Source organism: Doryrhamphus excisus, chromosome 7, assembly GCF_030265055.1.
Source record: "Doryrhamphus excisus isolate RoL2022-K1 chromosome 7, RoL_Dexc_1.0, whole genome shotgun sequence".
NCBI classification, from domain to species: domain Eukaryota; kingdom Metazoa; phylum Chordata; class Actinopteri; order Syngnathiformes; family Syngnathidae; genus Doryrhamphus; species Doryrhamphus excisus.
The window spans coordinates 13,757,749-13,785,571 of record NC_080472.1 but is presented as its reverse complement, the minus strand read 5'-3'; the positions used below and the strand labels follow the sequence as shown (position 1 = coordinate 13,785,571).

Here is a 27,823-nt window from a genome sequence, read left to right as displayed (position 1 = left end):
CTGGTTCTTCTTCACCCCTCCTCCTACCACCAGGAGTATCCTTGCACTCCTCCATATCAACTCACCCCCCCACAGCAAAACACCACCATGCCTGGTGCTCCTCATCGCCTCTATCACTACGTTGTGAAACGGTACCTACCACAGGGCGGTAGCATCTTAATCCACCCAGTAATTTACTGTGTTCTTGTTTTACTTAGTTGACAATTTACAGTGCGCATAAGACGTCTTGGTACTTTTTATCACCATAAATCCAAAACTTGTTTTCAGATAATCAGAGCAACCTTGAAAGTGAGAATGAAGAAATCGGTTGTTTAGCAAACTAAAAGATCGGGAAAGATTGCTTACATGACTTTGTTTAAAATACAGAAGGTCACACTGTAAACCTTGCAATCCTACCGAAACTCCCAGTGTCACTCCTGACCTGGAATACTTTTTTTTACCATAGGTCAAACAGAAGCTGTAGTAATTCTACATTTGATTAAACATACTTAAGATTTGTCCGATCAAAACACAATCGCTGCATATGACTTCAAAACATGTCATATTAGCTTTTACTGTGGGAATGCACTACTTTCCCTTTTGGCACTCCAAGCAGCATGAGACTTGTTGTTGTTGTTTTAGTCATAAATTAGCCCCATCATTGTTTAAGCCACAGAGTTCAATGCATGTGAAAAAGTTAGCCACGTCCAGTCCAGACACAGTTGTCGTTGTGTCATGGTTAACGTTAATGTGCAAAATTGTGTGTTGTTTACCAAACATGTAATGCATGCAAAGAGCAAAAAATAATTCTGTCCGTCAGCAAGATCATTTTGCTTTTCTTCAGCAAACCTTGCATGGTGTTCCTGTTCAAATATGAATATAATGTTCACACTGTAGATCACATAGCTATGCTACTGTTGCTATGTTGTGTCCCATATTGTTGAATATGATATATGGCATCTATTCCATTGGACAAGTGTATGCGTGTAAAAAGTCTAAATTCCAGCATGACGGCTTAACACACTATTGAGAATGGCGGAAACATAGAATAAGTACATAAATCCCACATACAAATCAAAGGGCAGGACAAAATGAAACATCAAATGCCAAACTTGATTCATGAACTCATGAACTTTCTTGTCTATCTTTAAATCTCGATCTTTGAAGCGTGTTTTTCCATTATTAACTAACAGATCCAGTGGCAGGAAACAGCCAGGAAAACTTCCACACCCCTGATCTTATCCAACCCTGTTTCTTCCCAGACACGGCCCAAAAGATCATTTATATACTGTGTGTGTGTGTTGCATTCAAGGCCTGAAAGCTTCTGGACTAACTTCGCTTTTAATATTCAGTCATAGGTGAAATAGAAATTCCATGGTTGTGATTGTTAATTGAATCTTGAATAATGTTTGGTCTTGGATATTGGAGAAAAAAACAACACAAAAACCTGACAGGAATATCATGTTTTTATTGCAATGTAAGTCATTACAGATGTTTGCAAAAATATGCACACAATTTCTACAGTAAACCTCGGATATATCGGATTCAATTGTTCCCACTGGTTTTGTCCGATATAAGCGAAATCCGTTATATGCGTATACCGGAAAATGTCCGTTTTACGCATATATCGGATTTATATCCGGTATATGCGTAAATGGGATTTTATCCGTTATAAAAAGGCACTTCCTTGACTATGTTTCCAATGTACCTGGACTGGGCAATGAAAAGAGACGTAAGGTAATGAGAATTGAACTTTATTGGACTCTGAGCATAACAAATAGTTAATTAAGCTAGGCCCTGTTACGCCCGTCAGGCCTACATTATTTCCAATAGTGAGGTTAAGATCTCATTCACTGCTGTGCTAGTATTATTGACGTCACTCACTTTTATATTTGTCCTAAATCTGGAGCCAGGAGAAAGACAATAGCCAGTGACATCAACAAGATTAGCATAACGATGCGGCCATCCGATATATGCGAGGGAAATTTAATGGAAATGCATTGGAACGGGACTGGAGATTTTGTCCGAAATAGGCGAAATCTGTTATAAAAAATCCGATATATGCAATGAATTTTTATTGGAAATGCATTACAGAAAAATCGGTTCTTTTTTATCTGTCCGTTGTGAGCGAATTTCCGATATATCCGAGGTTTACTGTACTTTCAAGCACAGGAATTGCTAACAATTGTTAGCTTTTGTGTCCTCTGCCATCACACGCGTTAATTAGCATGGAAGGTACCTTGAAAGCAAGAAGCTAGTCTATAGTTATAGGGCCAAATTACTCTGAGTGAATAAAACCTCATTAAGTTAATTAAGTATTGATATCTAAAAATGATGTGGTGTCCAATCATCACAACTGTTATCAATAACGCAAATGTCTTGTGAGGTTTTACTTGCTCTCTTCCTGATTTCTTGTGTTTGTCACACTTAAATGTTTGAGATCATCAAACAGATTCATTAAGATCTATCAGTGTGGAAATGGTTATAAAGCAACTTCTAAGCTTTGTGACTCCAGCAAACCACAGTGAGAGCCATTATCCACAAGTGGTGAAATGGAAAAGTGGCCAGGAGTGGCCAGCCAAACAAAATAGTTTGACTTGGATGACGCATTTCTGCAAAAGAACAACATTAACACAAACAGTAAAATATGGTGGTGGTAGTGTGATGGTTTGGGGATGTTTTGCTGCTTCAGGATGTGGAAGACTTGCTGTGATAAAGAGAACCATGAATGCTGCTGCTACCTGAGGGAGAATCTCAATCGGTTGTTGGTTACTTTAAGCTGAGACAAAGTCAGGTTCTGCAGTTGGACAATAATCCAAAACACCCCAGCAAGTCCACCTTTGAATGGCAGAAGACAAAAAAATAAGATATATTTTTCAAGAACAGTAGATATATTTAGCTTATTTGCTGTAAAATTGACAGTATCAGCAAGCCCTGCTTCAAATCTCTCAATGCTGACGGTACAGTTTGTGTATTTTGGTTGTTTGTATAAAGTGTCAAAAAGATGACAAGCTGACTCAATGCTGACTTTCCAGTCATCAAACATTCGGTGTTGATCTGACTTCACCCCTTGGCCTTGAGTCATTCACCATTTTTGGAGCGAGGGGGTCCACATTGTCTCAGAGTTTCCTTTGTTATTTAAAAACGCGGAGCGCCCACCGCTCTGGGATTGGACTACACACTTGATAAGGGGAGGCAGGGATAGTTTGGGATGTGCAAGAGCACTGGTCTACTGTGGTCTGCACTGGTCTGCTGGGGAGCAGAGCGAGGACTGCTTTTGAGCACAATACTCAAGCACGGAGAGAAAAGAGGGGGAGAGTTGCAGCCAAGGAGACCAGAGAAAAACTCAAATCCCCAACTCTGCAAAGAGGAGAACCATACACAAAAGCATTCTTGGCTTTCACTTTTAAGGAAGAAAACACAAAAGGCCCCAGGAGCCACACCGTTTTCTTCAAATTTGGGCAGAAAGGCGTGACGGGACAGCATCGCTCTGGTTTTCATCACACTGCATGAATGATAACTAGACGTGCGTCTACAAAGTAAAAGGATGGGCGCTACCATGAGGATGGCGTGTTTGCTGCTGTCACTGAGTGAGTATGCGTTGTCCACACTTTGCATGCTTGCAATGAGAGCAACAGGTGCAGTCTGCACACGCACGGGATGCACGTTGTGCTAAAAAGTTCCAATAAATGTGCACATGTACGTATACATCTGCATGTTAAGGTGCATGGATAATATTTGATTTGATTTTATTTTTTACATTTGTGTGCCTCCTTTAAAACCTGTGTTAGTGTACATTGTACGTACATTACATAATGTTGTCATTGACCATGCTATGGCTGCACAATACATAATGGGAACCAATACAAGAAAAATGTAAAGATTTGATTGTATCATACCATTGATTGTATTTTGAGCCACTTGCGTACAGAGATAATTGATAAAATTATTACTTAATATTAAAAATATATATTTAAAATATTTTTACATTTGTTAAACTATGCTCAATAAATATAAAAAATGTTAAATACATGTACATAAATATTGAAGAAAAATATAAACATACACAAATATATATTTATACTCATATATTACCAATAAATGTTGATACAAATATTTTTTAAACTACATTTAGATGATAAAATCCAATATTTTTTAAATTGTTTCATTTTTCCCTTTATAAATGTTTAAGTAAATACAATTCAAATTAAAAATACTGCATAAGGCACACAATAATGTATTCCAGAAGTGGTCGTGTGTGTTTGCACATTTATTTTGCATTGTGTACTCACTACATGTGAGCGACAATGCAAACATGACAATCACATTATAACAGCAACATCATGCTGAAAAGCGTACAACTCCCACGCCTGTGTGTGACTGATAGAAAGTTGGCGGAGCTCTTTATTTTAAGATGCGTGGCGAAGCCTCCTTTTATTTTTGCACCGCTGTCCCCTGTATGCAATCCGTCTGAAAGTGGTTGGCATTAAATCCAAAGGGCTCAGCAGAACTAAGAGCTGGAACATCTGCCCCCTTCAGTGAGGGGCTTCTCATTGCTCCTCCCACTTAAGACACACAGCTTGAATAATGAAGTGGACCCATGACCGCCCACCCCCCGACCCCTCTCCTCGCCACCCCCCTTCCCTGGCTGCTAAGTAAAGTGTTTTTCTTTAATTATGCACCTGCCTCGCTCTTGCCACGACAGTAAGTGAATTCAGATGCGGGGGCTTTTATTTTTCCGTCCTGGGAAAAAGCAATGTGTGACACAAACCCTCCCACCCTTGCCCAAAAAAACACAACTGAAAGCCTATCAGCACGACAAAAACGTCTAAAAATAGAAGGCCTGTGCGAACATGCATGGCTGTGTGTGCCTTTGCAACGTCACATTATCACATGAAGACTCATAATATTGGCATTAATTATGACATGTTAAAAATATGTTATGCACTATATTTTGTATTGTTTTTAATATTACTGCATAATATTTTTGTAATATATATAATGAAAAATAAAAAATGTTCTCATATACTTTTACAATATATATTACATTACAAAAATAATACTTTCAATATTATATTATTGACATGTTCAAAATCTATAATTATTGACCTTTTTAAAGTTATTTTCCTATATGTGTATATTTTAAAAGAATATTACTATTTTTTTATATTACAAAACAATAGATTTTCATATTTAATGATGAATTGGCTGACACTCTTGTTGGAAGTGTTTTAAGGCAAATATTATTACCATATAAACAATATTGGGCTTCTGTTTTTTATGGTAATATTTGTAGTCAAAAATAAAATTTTACTTTGCTCCAAAATTCCTCCTGCTATTAAACATTTGGACACTTATCAGTCCTGTGCAGGACTTCCTGACCCCATGTAGACCATGTCTCCTCTCCTTTTTTGGGGTTGTGTGACCTGTCCATTTCCTACAAGATAACAGGCGCTAGAGGGAGGATGGTGGAAAGGAGGGATGTAGGAGGTCGTTGAGACACACTCTGCTTGGCACATTGGCTTGGTGTCTTTGCTGAACATTGGAAGAACAATAGATGGACAGGAAATCATCTTTTTATCAACATCCTGGTTCCCAAGGAGGGTGTGGTGGGAGGAGATGACCATGAAAAGGCCGCCATGTAGGAGAAAACATTATGAACTAGAAAAGACCATGATAGACATAGACATAGACATAGACTGTCTTTATTGTCATTGCACAATAACACAGCAGTGAAATTGCCAACGAATTGTCGTTGCCTGGCTCCCGTATAATAATAAATAATAAATAATAATGTGGAGAATAAACATGTAGCATTGTCTCGTTACAGCTGTCAGCTCATTCGTATATAGTCGTATATAGTCTTCCTTGATTCAACTTTCATTACTTGACTATGCTTCCCCCCAGCTCTTTTAAACTTTTCCCATATGCACCATGACTGAGCAACGCGTTCATTAGGATGCTGCAATGACGTCAGCCTCCCTCTGGGCTCTGGGTTCCCTCTAGGTGAGGGAGGCAGCATTGCAGTACTATCCACCTTTTTCTGTACTGCTTGTCCTCCAAAGAAATGCTTTGCTCAAACAAAATGCATTTTCGGAACATTTTAAAATGTTTTTATTTTAAACTCATATTGGTACGTTTGGAGTGTTAAGTTGCTGTGTGATGAATTTATGATGACGTTGTGAGTCAAACTGTTATACAGTATATACTGACCTACTGCACTTTCCAATGGGCTGACAAACTTGTGTGCACTACAATATGCAATTATTATTATGACGGAGACACACCGGAATTTATGGTGAACTCATTTAAAAATTAGAATGTGCCTATGGCAAAAAAAAAACCCAGCTGTGAGCCACATTTTGGACGCTGCTGTCTTCAGGGTTAAAAAGTGACTGCTTGTGTATATTAGGGGTGTTACATTGAACGTTTATCATGAGCGCAGCTGGTACAAATACACATACCAATGAGGTTTCCGAGGAAAGGGAGTGAGTGTGTGTGGTCAGTGATTTCCATTTGGGGGTTAAATTTACAGCCTCTCTTCATGTTCTCGCCTCCCTTTCACTTGTCTTGCTCTTTATTCACCAAGTGTTTTTCACTTTAGCGCCTCCCATCACCGCGCAGTGGTAAGCCCCCCTCCCTCCCTTGACTGCCATCGTTTGCATGAGCGCACAACGTCTTTGTGTGGGGGTGTCACCAAATTAATGGGAAAAGTTTGCCCAACTGGCTCTTTAAATGCACAATTGTGGCTAATTGTGCATCAATCTTGGGCTGCAGTCGCACTTCTTGGCACGGCAGACTGACAATTGGCTTGGCATGCACACAAACACACTCATAAATATGTCTCGTTCTGGACTTGTATAGACCTGACCTCATCATTTCCTAATTGACCCGCAATCTTTTCACCGTATTCACTAACAAAGTAGTGAAAATAAAATAGAACATAGCATTACCTTTGACAGACGTAAATAATAATAACAATATGATGAAATACAAAAAAAACATATACAATTTTTTAATAATACATTATTTTAAAAATATATACGTATAATACAGTAAGTGGCCATTTTTTACTTAAAAAAATTAAATAATACCTGAATAATACCAAAAATACTAAATGTACAAAAAAACTTAATCTTACAACTACAATAAATTAATAAAGAATACAATATAAATAAACGCAGATAGACTAACACTGGTCTACACATTTTAAGGTTGATCTCCTTCTGAGATAAAAGTGGCTAATTTATTCATTTATTTTGATAAGATGAACTGTGCTTGGTTAGCTAATGTCCATTCGTCCATTTTGGATACCACTTATCTGGGTCACGGGCATGCTGGAGCCTATCCCAGCTGTCTGTGAGCGAGCCGGGGTACACCCTGGACTGGTCGCCAGCCAATCACAGGGCACATATAGACAAACAACCATTCACACTCACATTCATACCTATGGACATTGGAGTCACCAATGATAGCTAATGTATTCAAGATATTTCCTGTTATTGTTAGGTAACAATACCATAGGTTCCTTGATAATAATACAATTTATAGGTATATGTAGTGCTGGACTACAGGTGACAAATATTGTGTGTGTGGGTTCTTGCATGGTAAGTAAGGAACATGTGTTTGAGGTCAAAACAACCTCAGGTGGAGATAATCAATCACTCAATGCATGATGGTTGTCGTGAGGAGGTGTCATCTTTGGCCAAATACTCTCAATTCATTGCGTATTATGTAATGCTGTGGTGAGTTTCTCTTAGTCAGAGCACTGGGGAGAAGAGGAGGCAGAAGGTCTGATAAGCGATGAGCCCGTGCCTGGCTGCACCAGTCTCCACTTGACCACTGATCTACAAACAGCCAACACCTTCATATGTATCTGTCATACAACTGACAGTTGGTTTACATGCACAACCTGCAAAATAACCACTGATAATGGAGTCGAAGATCCACGCTGGGCCAGTAGTTGTGATTTTGTATGGAAAAAAAATGATCATGCTATCATACATTCATCATGGTTGCTTTCCACGGTAATACATCAAAATGTCATCAGTGATTCTTTGTGGTGATACCATGTAAGAGATGGGCGGAGGTCACAATCCAGAGAGGTGGTGGATCCAGACGCCATTGTTCTGGGGACGTAGACTCAGGCATGGATTGTCACATTGTCTCGTACACACACAAAAGGCGTGGTGCTTACAGGTTTATTGTATGCAGCATCCTGCCACTGTGACTATAAATAGAGCGACAGATGAAGATGGATGTCTCAGGCGTTTCAGACAGTCGGAATGTTAATGAATTGTTATTATTATGAATCCATTTTAAGCCTTTTTAATTGATTAAAATAAATGATTTATTAAAACAATAGTATAATACATACAACAACAAGGAATATACAATTATGAATTCTTTTTTCAATACTTGAAATATTTTTATATTAATATTTTAAAACACTTCATGTTGGTAAAATACTCTTAAATATATTTTCTAATTTAAAAAAATGAACAATTCACTAAAATTTAATTAAAAATAATTTTAAGTACTTAATATGTTTGTTTATAAAAGCCTAAAAATAAATGTAAATTATTAATTTACTAAACAATATATGCACATTATTATTATTATTAGGTCATAAAACAATAAATTATATATATATATAATATATATTTTCATTATTTATATTGTTATTTGGTGTTTATTCATTAAAATAAGCAATGTTAACACAAATGTAAATGTATCCTATTAGTATATTATGTGCCATAACCAGATAATTCACCTTTATATAATACATGAAAAGTCATATATAATAAGTAAGTTATAGTAAGGCCACTTATGGGCGGTGCACTAATCTGACAATATATTAACATCTGTGCTCTTCCATTGGCTCTCATAATATTGTTTACACTGTATATTATATCATATACATATATGTATTACTTATGTATATTACTTATAAAAAAAGGAAATTGAATTATTCAGTAATTGTGATTATTATTATTACTATAATTTTGCATTCTGTTTAATTTGCAGGTGTTTTATGTCAAAAAGTGAGCTCAGACAATGAGAGTGCTTCTTCCGTGGCCACCGAAACGTTGGATGCTGCCGTCATCCCAGTAGAGGAAGTCGTTCCAGCCACCCAAGTGCCAGCAGTTGACATCGTACACGCAAACAGAACAGATGTAGAAATGGAGCCCAATGAAACAGTAACACAGCCAAATGACGGGCAGAAAACGTCTTTACCACCTGACTCTGTGGTCATCGTTCCGACTGTCGCGAAGGCTACCACTGCCAAGGTAGGAGACGGCACCGAAGTAGCGGACACCGCTGAGGGAGAGGACAACCCTGGGGTTGCAAACGGTGCGGAGGGAGCAGACCCGGCCGAGGTAGCAGATCCTGCTAAGGTAGCAGCCCCCCCTGAAGTTGCGGACGGTGACGCAGACGGCGCCAAAGTAGAAGACACCGCCACAGAGGCTGCCGAGGTAGCAGACACTGCCGCTGATGCTGCAAAGGTTACAGAAGCTGCCAAGGTCACAGGTGTACCAGCTACTACTCAACCATGTGCGCCACCCAACACAAATGATCCTCATCTCCTTACTACGCTACCAAATGTTGCCCAAACCACAATCCTACCAAATGGAACCTTCCAAGTGGCGGGGTCTTCCGACTCCACCACCACACAAATGGCAGAAGCTCCTCCCCAGACAACAATAACCTCAGCCACTGATAAAGTTGTATTGCTAGGCAATGAGGGGACGACCAAAGCTACCTCCACGCCAAATCATCAACCAGTAACGCATGGTGTCTTCATTTCCAAGACCGACCTAGCAAATACCAAAGAAGGTAAGATCTTTATACGGTACTTCCTGTCGTTGAGATGCTTAAACCATTTAGCTTTGTTATAGGTGATAAAGTAGATCATGATGACATGTAATACTATACGTACACACATATACACTTCTGATTACAATTTTGAGACCAGTTGAAAAACTGCAGGGATTTACTTTGTGCACAGTTGGACCTTAAGGTAGTTCTAAGGAGAGCTTCAAAATTTGTTCGGGCATACTTGATGCTAGTGTTTATAGGAGGCTAGTGGGAATGTTGCACCAGATGGTGAAGATGGCTTCACGAAGATGGCATCCACTGTCTGGAGCTGATGTCCATTTTCGTAAACTTCCCTTAACCATCCCACAAATGTTCTCAATTGGCTTTAGATCAGGGGAACATGCAGGATGGTCCAAAATGGTAAGGTTGAATGGAGCATTTCCAAGCAACTGTATTCCTATTAAACCCCCATTTAATACAAGTTACTGTTGCAACCTCACTTCCTGTCCACTCGATACTCAGCTCCCCTGTGGAACACATTTACAGCAACACACACGAACACAAGTGTTATTTATGTCTAAAATGGCTTAGTTATTCTTATGATATCTACAATATTGGGTCATAGGAGTGTAAAGGTAACTATAGGGGTGTTATTTCATATATGGGGGGCTCTAATAAACAGGTTTTCTTTTGTACCAATTAACTGGGACAAACAGGGTATTACCATATAACTTATAAAAGGTTATCACATTCCATGACTGTCACCAATAGATTACAGTATTAATGTAACATTTGTGTTTTATTTACTTGTATTTTCTTGGTTTACTGGCACAGACGAAACCACTGCCACTATCCCCAAGGCGACAGCAGCAGCATCTAGGACCCCAGAGCCAGCCGAGAGGATAGCAACCACCATCCTGACCCCAACCACACCTACTATTGTTGAGGCCTGGCCTGCTGAGGCCAACACAAATCCCAAGACGTTTTCGGTAAGACATAATGGCACAGCAGGGAGTAGATTGTATTCATTGGCTTTTTGACTATCAATGCAATAATGGGTTTCTTTTTCGCTCTAGTATTCGTTGAACAGTGGACAAGAGGTATGGCTTTGTCTTATGTACGGCTATGGCTGAAATTAAATACATTTTGCACCATATTCTCGTTTAATAGCATATAACTTCATTCCAATGACTTACACTGACCTTTAAATGTGCCAGATTGACACATTTGTGGTTTTGCTTACCTGCTTCAGAAGGAGGAAGAGAAAGAACTCATGGAGGTGTGCAGGCGCCTGATGGGGAACTTGAAAGACGGAAACTGCACGCTGACGTGGCGCCACCATAATGGCAAACTGATCTTTGACTGCGTGGAGATCAACGGCAAAGGTACAGCCGTGCGCCGATGAGTTATGTTGGGAATAAAGTGCATATGAACTAACAATACGTTATACTTTGCAGTTAAAACAGCTCTTGCTACTCAGTATTATGAAGAAATAACCAAGGTGAGGTGCTGAAGATGTGCTCAGGTAAAGCACAGTCATGCCTCAGCTGACATTTCCTGTGTGTTTTCCCCATGTGAAGAAACCAACAGATAACAAAACGCTGATTGCCATCTTGGCGTCGTGTGGCGCCCTGTTGATTATGATCGTCATCCTGGCCGTGTGTGCATCACACCACCGCAAGCCCTACAGTGAAAACCAGGTATATGGAAAAAATGATCGATGGCATAATTTTTCTCAATAATCGGTCAATACGGATGTGCGGCTGATCGATCGGGGCATCCCTAGTACTTGAAGGAATAGATTGGATTATTTTAACATGAAGTTGTATGTCATCCCCGTCAGCAGTGTAGTGCATCAAAGGTGACTTACCCGCTACTTAGTCCCGTGAGTCGAGTTCTGGTTGGACTTCGGTGATTTAGTTGGTGGGGCCACTTCAATCAAAAGAGTAATACAGGGGTGGGCAAATATTTTGACTCGTGGACCACACTGAGTTAACAAAATTGTCCAGGGGGACAGAACATATATTTAACACACACACTAGAGTGGTATGAAAAAGTATCTGAACCTTTTGGAATTTCTCACATTAATGCATTAAATCACCATCAAATGTGATCTGATCTTTGTCAAAATCACACAGATGATAAAACAGTGTCTGCTTTAACTAAAACCACCCAAACATGTATAGGTTTTCATATTGTAATGAGGATAGCATGCAAACAATGACAGAAGGGGAGGAATAAGTAACTGAACCCTCTACCTAAGGAGACAATTGAAACCAATTTTTACCAAACTATTTAAGTCAGGTGTGTGCCCAATCACTGATGAGTGGCTTAAATTGAATTGTCTTGATGAGAAGCATTGTCTGATGTGCACCATGGTTCGCTCAAAAGAGCTGTCTGAAGACCTGCGATCAAGAATTGTTGATTTGTATAAAGCTGGGAAAGGATACAAAACCATCTCTAAAAGTCTGTATGTTCATCAATGGACAGTCAGAGAAGATGTCTACAAATGGTGAGAGTTTGGCACTGTTAATTCTCTCCCAAGGAGTGGCCGTCCACCAAAGATGATGCCAAAAGCTCAGCGCAGAATACTCAGAGAGGTAAAAAAGAACCCTAGAGTGTCTGCTAAAGACTTACAGAAATCACTGGCACAGTCCAATATCTCTGTGCACACATCAACTATAGTATGTAAAACAATGGCCAAGAATGGTGTTCATGGGAGGACTCCACGGAGGAAGCCACTGCTGTCTTAAAAAAAACATTGTTGCTCGTTTAATGTTCGCAAAAAGTCACTTGGACACTCCACAGAACTTTTGGCCAAATATTTTGTGGACTGATGAAACCAAAGTTGAATTGTTTGGGAGGAACACACAACGTCATGTGTGGAGGAAAAATGGAACAGCTCACCAACATCAACACCTCATCCCCACCGTGAAGCATGGTGGAGGATGCATCATGGTTTGGGGCTGTTTTGCTGCCTCAGGGCCTGGACAACTTGCAATCATTCATGGAAAAATGAATTCAAAAGTTTATCAGGATGTTTTGCAGGAAAACCTGAGGCCGTCTGTCAGACAGTTGAAGCTAAAAAGAGGATGGATGCTGCAACAAGACAATGATCCAAAACACAGAAGTAAATCAACTTCAGAATGGTTTCAGAAGAACAAAATACACGTTCTGGAGTGGCCAAGTCCAAGTCCAGACTTGAACCCCATTGAGATGCTGTGGCATGACCTCAAGACAGCGATTCATGCCAGACATCCCTGGAATCTGACTGAACTACAGCAGTTTTGTAAAGAAGAATGGGCCAAGATTAGTCCTGATCGATGTGCCAGACTGATCTGCAGCTACAGGAAGCGTCTGGTTGTTATTGCTGCCAAAGGGGGGGGGGGGGGGGGGGGGGGGGGGGCACAAAATATTAAATGTGATGGTTCAGTTATTTATTCCTCCCCCTTCTGTCATTGTTTGCATGCTATCCTCATTAAAATATGAAAACCTATAAATGTTTGGGTGGTTTTAGTTAAAGCAGACACTGTTTTCTCATCTGTGTGATTTTGACAAAGATCAGATCACATTTGATGGTGATTTTATGCAGAAATGTGAGAAATTCCAAAAGGTTCAGATACTTTTTCATACCACTGTATTTTATGCTTATAATTTTCCTTGAATTATTTGTCTAATTTTATCTGTAAAAGGGTTACACTATCAGCTCTATGTTCTCATGTCAATTTTTTCAGGAGCACTTTAAACATCAGACCACATCAAGATATGTAATTTCATTTGACACTTTTTTTTTTTGTTTTTTTACTAAATAAGACATCCGACTTGCAAGTCATGTTGCCAGTTTGTATGTTAAAAGTTGAAATACTTAGACAGCAACTGGCGGGCCGGATTCAAACACTTGGTGGGCCGGATGTGGCCCCCGAGCCGTAGTTTGCCCAACCCTGGAGTAATAGGTTTCCATCACAAAAAAAGCCTCCATGAAAAAACTTACTTTCTCTTCAGTGGTATCCATTGTTGTGTATGAAGACTTCATCCAACCTGCAGTCATAACATCATGATCCGCCAATGTAAACACTGGATGTTTTTTTTTAATGGAATATGCCCTATCATACTCACCAGCAACACCTGACAGAGGAGCTTCACACGGTGGAGAACGGTTACCATGACAACCCCACGCTGGAGGTGATGGAGGTGCAGCCGGAGATGCAGGAGAAGAAGGTGGCGCTAAACGGCGACTTCAACGACAGCTGGATCGTCCCCATCGACAACCTCCTCAAGGAGGACGTCCCCGACGAGGAGGACACACACCTGTAAGCAAGACGACGCCTGACACCCCAGCAGATATGGGACTATGATGTCGGCAGCTGTACTGAACTGCCAGTCGTGAACGTGAGGATCAAAGAAATAATACATCACTCAATAGTGCCTTTGCATAAGGTCTGCTATACTGTACATTCATGCACCATATCTTTTTTGTATTAAAAACATGCAAAGTCAGCCTTTTAATGACATTTGCCATGAGATGAGAGACCCTGTGGACTACAAAGTGGGATGGCTTAGTGGTCTCTTTAAGTGAACACTGTAAATATATTTTTGCATTATTTTTGCTAAAGTTGGACAAGTCATTTTTTGACACAAGCACATTCTCAAAATGTATTCAATGATTCCCTTTAAACCAATCAAAACAATGTATACAATGGTGTGAAAAAGCGACCCGTCCCCCTTCCTGAGTTCTTATTCGTTTTGCATGTTTGTCATACTGAATATTTCAGATCAACAAACAAAATGTAGATTTTAAATGGAAAAAAGGAGGGAAAAAATTCCACACTTACAGTTCAAGTGACTGCCCCCTAAACCTAATAACCGCCTGGGCCACCCTGAGCAGCAACAACTGCAATCAAGAGTTTGCGATAACTTGCAAAGAGTCTCTTACATCACGTTTTTTTAAGTCTACTGGGCCGCGAAGCAACAAAACAGCCCCAGACCATTACACTACCACCACAATATTTTACTGTTATGTTCTTTTTCTGAAATGTGGTGTTACCTTAATGCCGGATGGAATGATCCAAAAAATGTAAGTTTTGTCTCATCATACCATAAAGTATTTTCCCAAAGGTCTTAGTGGATCATTAAGATGAATGTTTTTTTTGTTCAGCAGTGGTTTTGGTCTTGGAAGTTTTGCCCAGTGTCTTAAGGTCATGAACACTGACCTTAACCGAGGTAAGTGAAGCCTGCAGTTCTTTGGATATTGATGTGAGGTCTTTGTGACCTCTTGAATGGGTCGTAGCCTTGTTCTGGGAGTCATTTTGGTTGGCCGGTCACTGCCTGGAAGGTTCACCACAGTTCCATTGTCAGGCAGGTCCTATTTAAGTGCATTCATTCATTCATTCATTTTCTACCGCTTTTTCCTCACAAGGGTCGGGGGTGCTGGAGCCTATCCCAGCTGTCTTCGGGCGAGAGGCGGGGTACACCCTGGACTGGTCGCCAGCCAATCACAGGGCACATATAGACAAACAACCATTCACACTCACATTCATACCTATGGACAATTTGGAGTCGCCAATTAACCTAGCATGTTTTTGGAATGTGGGAGGAAACCAGAGTACCCGGAGAAAACCCACGCATGCACGGGGAGAACATGCAAACTCCACACAGAGATGGCCGAGGGTGGAATTGAACCCTAGTCTTCTAGCTGTGAGGTCTGTGCGCTAACCACTGGTCCGCCGTGTCACCCCTATTTAAGTGATTTCTTGAAATAATTATAATAATAATTAAGCGTGCAAAATAATGAATTAGGAAGGGGGCAAACACTTTTTCACACCGCTGTACTTGTACAACATCAAACTATGTAAGTGTTATGTTTCACCAAAGTTGTTACTGATTTTTGTCTTTTTGTATTTATGGTTAGTTTGCTAACAGAAGTGAACAACAGGGGTCTGACACACTGGAAGCTGTACATTGTTGACTGTTGCCATATTTGAAAATTAAATATTTTTTTCCATATAATTCCAAGCTGTTTGGAAGAGGTTTTTTTTAACGGCAATGCTCCAAGATGACCACAAGAGGGCCGTACTACACACATCAAGATAAGAAAAGCTGAACAAAATACAATCTTTATTCATTATTTACATTACATACAATGCAATACTACAAGGCTTTCTACACATTCCATAGAGAAGTGCTCGCAGATGTGAGAGTACTGGACTCGGCGCTACCGAGATCCACCCAGGGCTTGAGATAGAAGAATGAGATTGGACATTGAGGACGAAAAGAAACCCTAAAATAGCATTTCATCTGAAAAACAAACAAACGGTCATATTTGGCTCTTTTATTCCTCCCCAACAAAAAGGTGCTTTGAATTAACTTTAAAATTATTTTTGATAGCTTTTCCAGACAATAACACACAATCCACCCAGCGCTAACAACAAAATAGCACAAAAATGACCAGTGTTAATCACCAGCTCCCATCACTTGCATTAATAAATCCATTACAGTAAACTGCTCTTTTTTTTACAGCAAACCCATTTATACTAATCAGCATTAGAGCCACGCTGAACAAAAAATATATATATTATGAGACAAAAGTCCTAACAGGAGACGGAGGGGGCGTAATGTTATGAGGATGAGGTTAAGTTGTGATATTATGAAGAAAAAAGTCATAGATTTACGAGAATATATGTCACTTTTTCAATTTTATGAGGCAAAAAGTCAGAATTTTAACAGAAAGTCATTTCACAAAAATAAAGTCAATATCATGATGTGAATATTATGAGCGATTTGAGGTGTTCATATTACAGGACATCTAAAAAATCCACCGTCTAAATATGATGAGAATTCCGTTGTAATATTATGACAATTCATTGGTGACATTGAAAGTCGTACAAGACAAGACAAACAAGACAAAACATTATGACAATAAACTACAATTATTCAAACAAACAGTTGGAATTTATAAACACTATGAGAAGAGTCAATTTGTGAGAAAAGTCAGTGATTAGTCTTTTCAGCGTGGCCCTAATAGTCCTTGGTATTTTAAGAGGGTCCTCTTTCATGTGCTCATAATAGAAGAAGGGCATGATCAATCCAAACCAGCTTCAAATACAGACTTCACACCTAATGCAATTAAAAGCACCAAACAATTCCCTATGTGTTTTTTTTTTTCAGGGTAAAAATATAGTCTAAAATCTGCTTGCCTTTGTAATAATGACTTGCTTTTATTACGCTATACGCTCTTATCGCTTTATTGTGGCCAACTAAGTGCGTGGGTCTTCCTCTTTGCCAGTTTATTTGCTAATAGTGACTAATATTTGACACACATGGGCTACAAAATATGTAATAATGATGGGTATAAATGAGGTACCACCTAAGATATTATGTATTCTATCAGAGGGTTTCCTTTCATTTCTCATTGAATTTATGAATCTACGTAAATGGATATGCAGGAGGTTACCTATGAGTCTACGGGTTAAATTCAGGATTGGTTGGCCTTTAATAGAGAGACAGTCCAGTTCATTATCATGTTTGTTACTAGGATTTTGCAAAAGACCCCACTCTGTGACGCAAACACGGCAAGTTATGTAACAGAAGCGTTCCCCCTGTCCAAGAAAGCAAATGGCACAGTCTAATAACCCAGGAAGTAGCCTGCCCACTAGCACCAGGAGTTGATTAAAGAAAGTTATAGCCATAGTGACCACAAACGCGCCTTGCTAGGAGGTCTTTGCTCTATTGAGCGCTGTTCTACTTAAATGTATTTTGCATCACAATCATTGCGAGGCCATAAAGATTTTGCATCGACAGGATGTGGATGGGCACATGTGGTCAGAGAATAAGAAGGTGGGGCGTTTGCGAGGATGGAAATTGCAGGGCAGAGAGAGAAAAAACAGATGCAATGCTCGGCAGCTAGCAGTAGTGTGTTTTACAGGGACAGAAAAAAACGGTTTCACGCTTGTGTCCAAATCACACAGTGTTGGCAGCAGCAGATCATCGTGATGGAAGATGGAAGAGATCAGAAACAGGAAATACCTGGCCTCCCTCGCTCTCCTCCTTCCTGTGTACGTGTGTGCACACGTGTGTGTTTACGTTAAGTCCAGTGGCTGAGGTGATGATGAGAGGGAGGAGTTCAGGGAGGGGCTAGAGGGTGATGAGGTCCACCAGGTTGCCCTTCGGTGGCGTCATGCTGTCGGGGAAGAAGTTGACGAGTGTGTCGAAGAGCTGTGTGCGTTGGGCATACGTCTGGTCGATGTCGGAGAAACCTGAGGGTCAGGAAGTGGACGAATTAATATAGGTCAGTGGCGAATTAATCAAATTGAAAGCGACAAAATTGCCCATCTTTCAGGTATTAAACTCTAAAATGCCAAAGTATTCCACTTGTCCATAACCCTAGATGAAAGCAGAAGACGACGCACTTATACGCATGCGTTCTTCCCTCTTCTATAGTCTGATATGTCACATGGTTAAGTCTACGTGTCTGTTCACAAAGCTACAGATCGGTGAGCCGTGTGTATCACATCAACTATTTACTAATCCGGCACAGTGTGGACTCAACTTTGTTTCAACCCGCCCAAAACACTAATCCCAGGAACGTTTTCCAAGTAAACAGGGCCTTAAATCACAAAAATGATCACAAATTATCTACAATAGCTCCACATTTTGCACTTTAAGTTTCAGAAAAAGTAAATATTAGTATTTATAGCAGTAGTGTAGTGCGAGGTAAGAGATATCAGAGGCTCACCAAGGGGGATGAAATCGTTGCTGGACTTGAATAGAGCTGAGGGCAGGAGCTGGAACTGTATTGCAAATTCAATATTACCATCTCTCAATAGAACAAACTGAGAACAGCACTGAAATGCAGAAATCAAGAACCTCCTTGGTCTCCTCGGGGTCTGTGTGGTCCACGGTGAGAGACAGGTCATCCTGCAAGTATTTGAGTGCACTTAGTGGCTCGGATTGGGCTTTCTCTTCAAACCTGGCCAAGCAAAACACATAACGTCACTGTGCTGCACTCCTGAGAAACGGTCACTAGATGGCAACAGGCGCAAAGTGATCACAATGGGTTGCCATTCCGACATTTTGGAGCAGTGAGTCCACATCTTTAATTACCATTGCAGGCCAAAAAAAAACAATATTTGTTACAGTTAGTGTCAAACCATAAGGGAGTGTAATCACAGACCTGTACTTCCTGATGAGATATCTGCAGTGGCGGAGGAGGTACTCCTTGGAGGGCCGACACAGTTTGAGCGACCAGAAGTCATCGAGGCGCATCTTTGGAGAGCAAGACTTCCCTGGGTTGCCGCCAAACAAGTAATGCACCTGGGGGTGCATCACACAAAATAAATCATTCTGTGCACAAGGTTCAGTTTCATGCTTCGACAATGCGAGCTGTCACAAGTCCAATAGTAACTTTACTGGTGTGTACGGTATCTAACATGCTGTAAAAAGCCTGAAGAAAGTTACCAATTACCGGTATCAATTAGACCTCGCAGACAGAACCGGGCTTCGATGTGTTGAAACCACATACATACGTGCTGTATTGTCAAAAGTATTAATAGCATTAATAACCATACGGCTGCTCTGTTGTGGGTCGACATATTACTCAAGTTGAGGGTCAGAATGGTTTCCGATGTAGCGACAGCAAAGTGCTGCCAACATTAAATATTCATATATATGCTTTATAACAGTAGCCTGTGCGTACATGTCAGACTTTGTGCCTCATGTAGACAAATACAATAAAAGTGTCTGTGATGTTTGCGTTGTGGTGCAAGAAATGCATGCTCCCTTGCGTGTGTTACCTTGTGCATCTCGTCGTAGACCAGCTGGTGTGCAAAGCGTGGACACGGCTCCTCCTCCTGCAAGACCTTGCTGGGGTTTTCTTTCACCGCTTGGTCGTTCTTATATACACAAGACCTTGGATATACAACATGCCCGGACAAAAATAGAAGAGGAAACATTTACATTTGTCAACTTTTTTTCCCCTGAATCACTAAAGGAAAACCTGCTACAGTGTAAGGACACCCATCAAAACAGAAATCATAACATACGTTGGTGGCACTTTTTAGTCATTAGAACACAATAGATTATGAGCTAATGAGTTTGTCAACATAAGGTGTGCACAAAAGCGGGGTCAACCTGTAGTCGACATAAAGGAGGGTCCATTTAAATCAGCATCGGCCTGAATTTCGTCTAATAGGTGTGAAAGGATGACAACGTAAATTGGAGGTGTTAAATGACAACACACACACCAAAGTAATGACCACGTAAATGTCTCACAGCCCTGTTTGAATGTGCCAACAGAGAACAACAAGAGCAGCTAAAATCAATGTGCTGGAACACCGAGGACGGCCTGTTCTTTCCCGACCACTGATTCAAACATGATGAGCGCAGACACAGTACATGTGCACACACGTACGTATAAGCACACACACACAGCAGCTCCCCAGGTGGAGAGTTAAGGAACTGCTGTCAGGTGGACTGCTTTTAATGCTCCACTTTCTGGTAGGGCAAAGGGATCTTGAGCACTAGGGTGTTTTTGACTGCATTGATTGTCCTACCAGTTGTTACGGGCGATGTCGTAGATCCAGAAGGAGTTCCGAACGTTCTCCTCACGTTTATCTTTGTCTTTACTGAGGCCCGACAGGACGTGGATCTCGTTGAGCTCGGGGTCGATGGTGGCTCTCTGGGTAAAGCCTGTCATTGGCACTGCGGGGGAACAAGATGACCATTATGATTCAAAAGTAAGGCACACCAGACGGGGTAGGAACTAAACATAAAAATGAGCTGCATTAATGATACAACTTCTTTCACAATAAGCAAAAAAAAAAAAATGAAAGCAGAACGCATGACAATTTAGGAGCTCTGAGAAAGAAAAATAACAGCACGTCGCCATGGCAACAAGGGCAGACAGACAGTGTTCAGCATGCAAATTCACCCCACCCCCTATTTGTGATAAATCCCAATGGTCAGCTCCTTAGACGCAGGTCAATAAATATTATAATTGGCAAGACATAAAAAAAAATCCAACTACTTCATTTAGTTATTATAAGCCTTTTCTAGCCTCACCCCCGACTCGATTAATGTGCCGGCTAAAAGCGCTACAGGGACACAGACAGAGAGCTCTATTGAATTGGCGTTAGCTAACAAGCTCATATTTTCGTCACACTGTTAAAAAGCAGGAAGTATCTTTACCTTCTATCAAGTACACTGTAAGGAGTTCAGTTGGGATTTGATACAGGTATATGCACTAACTTAATGTAATCTGGACTTTCATTCTAATCAATGGCATCAATACAGATTCCATTCAACTCCCTTGTTTATGCAATGACAATAAAGACTATTCAATTCTATTATAATGCAATGACTGATTAGAACAGCGTGTCTGACCCTTTTGAGACGAGGCGCATATTAAAGATAGAGGAAGACCAAGTACAGGAAGGAAGACTGGCACTGACGTGTTTCATTAATTCATAGCGTAATTGGGCAAGCCAAGATGCTGGTGCTCCTGCGGTGCTGCCTCACATTCACATGTGAGAGCCATTTATAAGCTACAAAGAAAGAACCGTTTGTGCTTGCTGCTTCCTTTTTGTTCCCTTGGTTTTTTTTGTTATTTGCACACACGGGTATTGGCAATTCATCATCTCTAAAGTGACCGAATTGTGGTCAGCCTTTACCTCGCGAACGTGACAAATGTAGCCGCAGCTTTAGTAGGCGGCAGGGCATGACGACCCAGGCGCTTCCCTTAAACACAGACCCGAAGTACAAGTCTTACCATGGGGGTATTTGTTAAGTGAAATCAATTATGTTTTGTCATTGTGTTGTCACGTTTATTCATTTCTAAGGCGGGCAGCCATTTTCAAACAGGCGTGTCCTGATACGACTTTCTCATGTATGATCAGATTCCGATATTGCAGCCTTGAATATCAGCCGATACCAATATTGATCCAATATTCGCGCAGAGCATACATACTGTTATTACATATTTAGTAGCATGGAATTCCAAAAAAGGCTTCAAGTGACATTACTCAAACAGAACAATAGTTGTTGACAAGTATGACATTGTTGATAGTTTTATCAACAATGGTCATAATGTAGCAAGGCTTAACGTGCCCAATGCAGTGTTTTGACCAGATATTACTCACCACTAAAGTATAGAAAAATGCAAAAAAAAAAAAAAAGTACCGCAGAGGAGTCTTACCCATGCCTGAGTCCTTCTTTGTGCCATCAGATATGATCTCCACGTGATCTCCATCCACATCATAGCTGAAGAAATCATTGAGGTAAGTCTTTGACCTCTGACCGCCAAACACATAAAGACAGCGGTTTCTCTGTGAGAGGAGGGGGGGAAATGTTAACATACAGGATGGCTTTTACAGAACAATGTGTAATCGAGATTTACAGTGTGGAAGAGCATGCAGTGGCCAATACGGGACTGGATGTCTTCTGGGCCAGCGTTGCAAGAGTCTTCCCGCAGGAGACTCCATGTGCCAGCTTGGCAGTGGTAGGCGTAGAGGCCACTGAACTGGGGCTCAGACGTGCGGCTGTCCTCCACGCTGCCGTTACATGTCAGAATGCGCCCGCCAAACGTGTAGATCATGTGCTTTTCAGAGTCCATGCACATCTTGTTGTTGGACAAAATGAAGGGGGGGAAATGATCAGTTTCAATGTAAAATTGTCATCACATGTAGGATTTGTATTTCTTAAATTGGAATCACCATTTGTCACCCCGACACAGAAAAGCCCTGGTCCCAAGCCAAGTTGCTGAACTTTATGATTATCATCTCCAATTGTTTAAGTGCTTTTTTTGTCAAATTTATGGTCATAGCTGGTGTTATCAAACAGCACTTCCTCAATGTTTGTTATTTGAGTGACTAGTATATTTCAAATGCAAAACACAACAGTGCTGTCCATCAAGCCACCTGGTGGTCAAAGACTAGTTTTGGCCCTCCGTCCGCTGATGTGTCCTCGCTGAGGAGCGTCCAGGTGTTGACGTCAATGTCGTAGCGGTAGAAGTCGCTCTTCAGTGATTTGCTGTTCCTGACGCTGGAGTCGAGGTAGCGGCCTAAAGTGTAGATCTGACGCCGCTGGGAGTCGATGCACATCTTATGGCAGGAGCGAGCGCTTGGACCGCTCTGAACAAGATGCAAACAAGGCTTGGTAAGGATTTAAGGCATTTATGGCATATGCTGTGTTTGACCATTATTACCTCTTTCTCTGTGTCCCTGGAGATGCAGACCCACTGGTTTTCCTGAACACTGTAAGCCCAAAAGTCAGCAAGGTCTTGTGTGCCATCCCAGCCCCCGAAGAGGTATACAGTCTCTGCAGGACACAGTTTGACAAACGCTTGGTAAATGGCAAATGTGACAGCCGAACTTGTGACTCAATCAACCTCTGTTACTTCCGAGCAGACAGGAACAATAACATAAGATAATACGATGACTTGGAGAAACACTGTTGCAGGATCACCTGACAGGGGACTAGGAAATGTTGTGACTTTTCCCCTTTTATACAGTAACCCTGCTTTGTGACTACTATGCTGCCGTCAGAGACAGTAAAGGTCATCACAGCCATCCATTTGCACAGTGTTGATGTGTGCCTGACATAACTAGCAAGTAATTGACCCACGTTGTCTACTACAGTAGAGGTCACTACTGTACTTCTAAGGAGGAGTTTCAAAGAGTGACAAGGAACACACAGGGATATGAACTTTCTTCTAGAAAAATACAATTAAAAGATCCCATTATTATGCTACTTTTCAAGTCCCACAATGTTGTATTGCCCACAATCTAGCCTTGATGCTGGGAAAACACTGTTTTGTGTGACTGAGGCTTACTGTTAAAAAGTCAATTTTACATAATAGAGCCCTCTTTAAAATTGAACACTGAGGTCAGTGTGTGCTTTCTGAGACTAAGAACCGCCGACTCTTGGCTCAACAGACAATAATGTGTCACAAACTCATTCTCTACACATCAAACAGACATACGCACTTCCTTTCCGATTAGCAACAGGAAGCACACATCAACTCTCCCCCAATACGGAATCATCTGATTAAACACAAGTAAAGCTTCACAAAGAGTCAAGGAAAGAGGAAACAGTCCTAGAGTACGTGTGTCAAATTCGGCCCACGCTGCAATTTCATCCGGTGTCCATGTGGGTGGGGGCGTAATGTCCAGTTCGGCCCACAACTTGAAGTAGTCTTTGAGTTTTGGCCCCCTGTCCGATTGAGTTTGCCACCCCTGCACCTAGAGCTTTCAACCTGCCGAGTCATACTTGGTGTGTGCAGCTCTCACCAGTCTGAACGTCAATAACCATTTGATGTCCTCCCCTCATTCCCGGCCTGTTGTCGTCACCGTCACCTGCAGAGAGCAAAGGAAGGCGGGTACAAAGACGGTGTGTGAACGTGGGATGTGAGGGGGTAAATCGGAAAGCCGGAGGATCGTGTGGGATGGGCGGAGGGTGGTGGGGAAGCGACACACAAAAAAGGAAGGCAACACTGTTTGAGCTACAAAGCATTGAAATGTTACTGAAATGTTTGGACTGATGGGCGGGGTACACCCCGCTTTCAATAGATGGTCTCACTGTTCATGTCGTCCCTCGTGATTTCTTGGGCGCTTGTACCTTTGTTGCATTTGGGAATGATCTGACTCCACCTGGGCTTGTACTCCTGCTGGCTGATATACTGGTTAAACAAACCGTCTAAGAAGAGAAAAGGCGTAAATAATCCAACATTAGAATATAGAATATTATTGACAGTAGCACTCCCAAAACCACCACAGTGCTCTACCTCTTACGGCTTTGTCTATAAGGTCTTCACAGGCGTCAAAGTCTCCTTGCAGAACTAGTCGGTCGTGTAGGTGAGTAAGCATAGGGTGTTCAAGTGCTATCCGAGTCTTCTTCTGCAGCGACTCGAAGGCCTCTGTGTAGTTATGCTGACGGAAGTGTTTGAGGCAAAGGCGGATGGCTTCCTGTTCCCTGTACTGCAAGGGCACACAATTGGAGGGTTATTGGCCCTGAAACTAATATAAATATTCATAATATAAATATAATATTTATAAATTAAAAACAAAACAGTGCAAAATGGTGCGCGCTCACACTGTGTCGCTTGCTACATTGCAAAAGTTATGCAACCATTCAATAGCATTATATGGCATATATGGGATAAATCTTATACCTACATTTGAATGTGAATTACACCTCTCATGGCAATTAAAAAATGGGCTCAAAAAACTGTTGATGATATCGATGATCGACAATAATTTGTAGCACAATTATCGACCAGTAAAATTTGTTATCGTGACAGGCCTACTGTTCACCCACACTTTTAAACAGATATTTGAATACAAATAAAGCTTAATGAATAGTTAGAAGAATAGATACCCATGCCTAGTCTGGATAGTTGCACAATATACTGGCAGTTTTTGTAAAAAAAAAAAAAAAATGGTTTCTCTTAATGGATGAAACGCTAAACCGCAAGTCCATGCCTCAGACATGTTCTTACCTTGCTATACCAGTTAAGGCAAGGCTGCACTACATCTGGATCTTCGATGCCATGCAGCTCAATGTACCAGATGCTGAAGTTGAAACTCGGACCCCAAGACATCAGAGGCACTGGGAGACATAAATATATAGAGAAGACAATGTGGCAAAAAATAACTGCAGAAACAAAACACGCCTTCTTACCTATTTTGACAAATCTGCAGGGAAACATCTGCTCATCAATCTTGTGCTTTAAGGTGAACGTTTCCTTGTTGTAGTCATTCTTAAGGCCACTGGCAGAGGGGAAGAAAAAGAGAGGCCACTTTTTCACTACTTGTATTGTCGGCTCTGTCGAGTTCACCCACTTGCTAGTAAAATTGGCTAATAGCCAAACAAAAGCATATAGTTGTTATTATTTTTAGGTATTATTCAGTTTGATTTGAAGCAGCTCAATCTCACCTGGACAAAAGCTCAGTCATGTTTTCTTCACTCATCCCACCAAACACTTTGAATTTCTTCAAGTTGCAGACGTGTGTTTTCTCATATTTCCCGAAGGTGATGCTTTGAACAATCGCCGGCCTTTCCAGTTTCAAGACTAAAAACTGTCAACAAGTCAGACCATCTAAAATCAGTTCAAACAAGCGGCAGTGTTTAATCCAAATAAACACAATACCACAAAGAGGAATTTAACAGTACATAGTGTATAAAGTATGTATTGTATACAATGGTGCACAATTTTGCAGCATCTGGTTTACCTGTGGAGGGTAGTTGCTCTCAGAAGACCACCGGGAGGACTGATCATTTGGTTTGTCCACCAAAATATTCCTACAAGAAAGAAGGAGGATAAAGCCAAGTAAAAGACCCTCCACATCTTCAGCGTAAAATTAGCGTACAATACGGAATCCAACAGTGTTCGGAACATTTATTAGCATGAACCCTAAGTCTTGTCCTCCCAGCTCCGTCACCCATCTATGACATCATCAGGCTGTAGTTATTTACTAACACAGTTAAGCCAAAAGTCAAGTCAATTCAAAAGCCCCTTGCTGTTCATCATTGCCGTCTTTGTCAACAGTCATGTCTTCAATCAAGTTAAAGGCAACGTTAAATGTTTACTTATGCGTTTAATTCCTCATTATGTATTTATATACATTTCAAATTGTTTTTCCATGTAAAATTATAAGCAAAGTGTTTTTTGGGTGCCTGGAACAAATGAGTAGAATTTGCATGATTTCTTACAGGAAGAACATTTCGGTTTCATTCGGACCTTCTGGAACTAATGGAATTAATGTCGCTAACGGAGGTTGCACTGTTTTATATCGAGCAAGGGGGGCAAGTCGGACAGATATAAGGATATTGTAATAGAAACTACGCAATAATATGTTGGGATTGTGAAAAAACAAATGTAACTGAATTAAAAATACACGCCTTGCCAATAGTCAGTGTTTTCCAAAGTTTACAGATCGTTTAGAGACGAGGGGCGGACATCTTGCTTATGTGCAATGCATAATGGGTAGTTGACATAATGTAGGTAGCGAAGCTTTGCTGATATTTATTGACTAACATATATCAACAACAGAATATATACCTCCATCCAGTTTAACTTCGGCTTCTTTCGATTTCCTCTTAATTTGACGGATTAAATACGATAATTTACAACATTTACTTGCTATTTACAGGTTTCAATACACAATACAATAAGATAAATTCCAACTGGAAGTGTTATGATGTACCAAAAACACCAATATTCGAATGTCTTGACTGAGAAAGGTAATAATTCGATTGGTTAACCAGTAAATAAACACCGATACTACTCGCCGCTGTCAAACAGTAAGTAAGACAATAATGAGGGGGGGTTGCATATTTAGAACCACAGTAGCAGCATCAGTATTGTATAGTTCCTTTGGAATTCACGCAATGAACCGACAAAGCCGCTTCGACATAGTGGCGGTTTAAAAATAAATAAGGTGCCAGTAATGGTTAGCTAATGCTAGCTAGCCCTTGTGCACGGCGAGCTAGGCCAGTTTGCGAATGGGAAGAAGCTAAGGTGCTCAATGGCGATAACGGGTCGCACGGCACTACAGAAATGCATGCAAACACCGGGTTAACTAATGTGAAAATTACTCACTCGGGTAAATACGTAGAGGAGTAAGAACTCCATTTAAAAACGCTGAAAGTAAGAACCCTGCTCTCTGGAACGACAGCCATCTTGTTGCAGGAAAAAAACAAGCAGGGAGGGGTATAAGGAAGGGAAGCGTTAGCCCTTAAAGACACAGTGGACATGTTTAGAGTTGAATATTATGCAATATCACACCACATTTCTTACCATGTTTTTAATGTTTTAATATAGTTCCTTTCAACTATAACAAGCACAAACATAATAAGCTATTTTCAACGGTATCATCACTAATTCAATTACTTTATTACAATATATTAAGAATTACGCTTATAAATACAGTATATATGTACATACATAAACATATGTATTGTTTTAACTCAATAATGATGATGATGGTAATGATAATGATACATTAAATTTAGCGGTAATTGCCGCGACGTGGTA

At 40.7% G+C, this 27,823-nt stretch overlaps 2 protein-coding genes across 4 annotated transcripts; one reads left to right on the top strand and one right to left on the bottom strand.

Moving 5' to 3' along the window:
* Positions 1-3,169: 3,169 nt before the first annotated feature.
* On the top strand, positions 3,170-15,810 carry podxl (podocalyxin-like). Its single transcript, XM_058078010.1, has 8 exons — positions 3,170-3,569; positions 9,007-9,816; positions 10,633-10,787; positions 10,875-10,898; positions 11,051-11,183; positions 11,256-11,299; positions 11,379-11,498; positions 13,918-15,810. The coding sequence occupies exons 1-8, from the start codon at positions 3,527-3,529 to the stop codon at positions 14,110-14,112; spliced, it is 1,524 nt and encodes a 507-aa protein (XP_057933993.1). The 5' UTR covers positions 3,170-3,526; the 3' UTR covers positions 14,113-15,810.
* A 75-nt stretch (positions 15,811-15,885) lies between these two features.
* mkln1 (muskelin 1, intracellular mediator containing kelch motifs) lies at positions 15,886-27,504 on the bottom strand. Of its 3 annotated transcripts, none has more exons than XM_058078008.1 (18): positions 27,389-27,504; positions 26,019-26,088; positions 25,723-25,865; positions 25,468-25,556; positions 25,286-25,395; positions 24,572-24,764; positions 24,406-24,483; positions 24,078-24,143; positions 22,994-23,106; positions 22,707-22,919; positions 22,187-22,408; positions 21,986-22,115; positions 20,346-20,493; positions 19,587-19,701; positions 18,968-19,107; positions 18,661-18,763; positions 18,530-18,584; positions 15,886-18,050 (listed from the first exon to the last, which is right to left on the bottom strand). In XM_058078008.1, exons 1-18 carry the CDS (start codon positions 27,466-27,468, stop codon positions 17,929-17,931), a joined length of 2,190 nt encoding a protein of 729 aa, XP_057933991.1. In that variant the 5' UTR covers positions 27,469-27,504; the 3' UTR covers positions 15,886-17,928. The 3 variants fall into 3 exon arrangements, with proteins under 3 accessions (XP_057933991.1, XP_057933989.1, XP_057933992.1); XM_058078006.1 differs by having other exon boundaries at positions 15,891-18,050; positions 24,367-24,483; XM_058078009.1 differs by lacking the exons at positions 26,019-26,088; positions 27,389-27,504 and having other exon boundaries at positions 15,891-18,050; positions 24,367-24,483; positions 25,468-25,644; positions 25,723-25,858.
* Between the last annotated feature and the right edge of the window lie 319 nt (positions 27,505-27,823).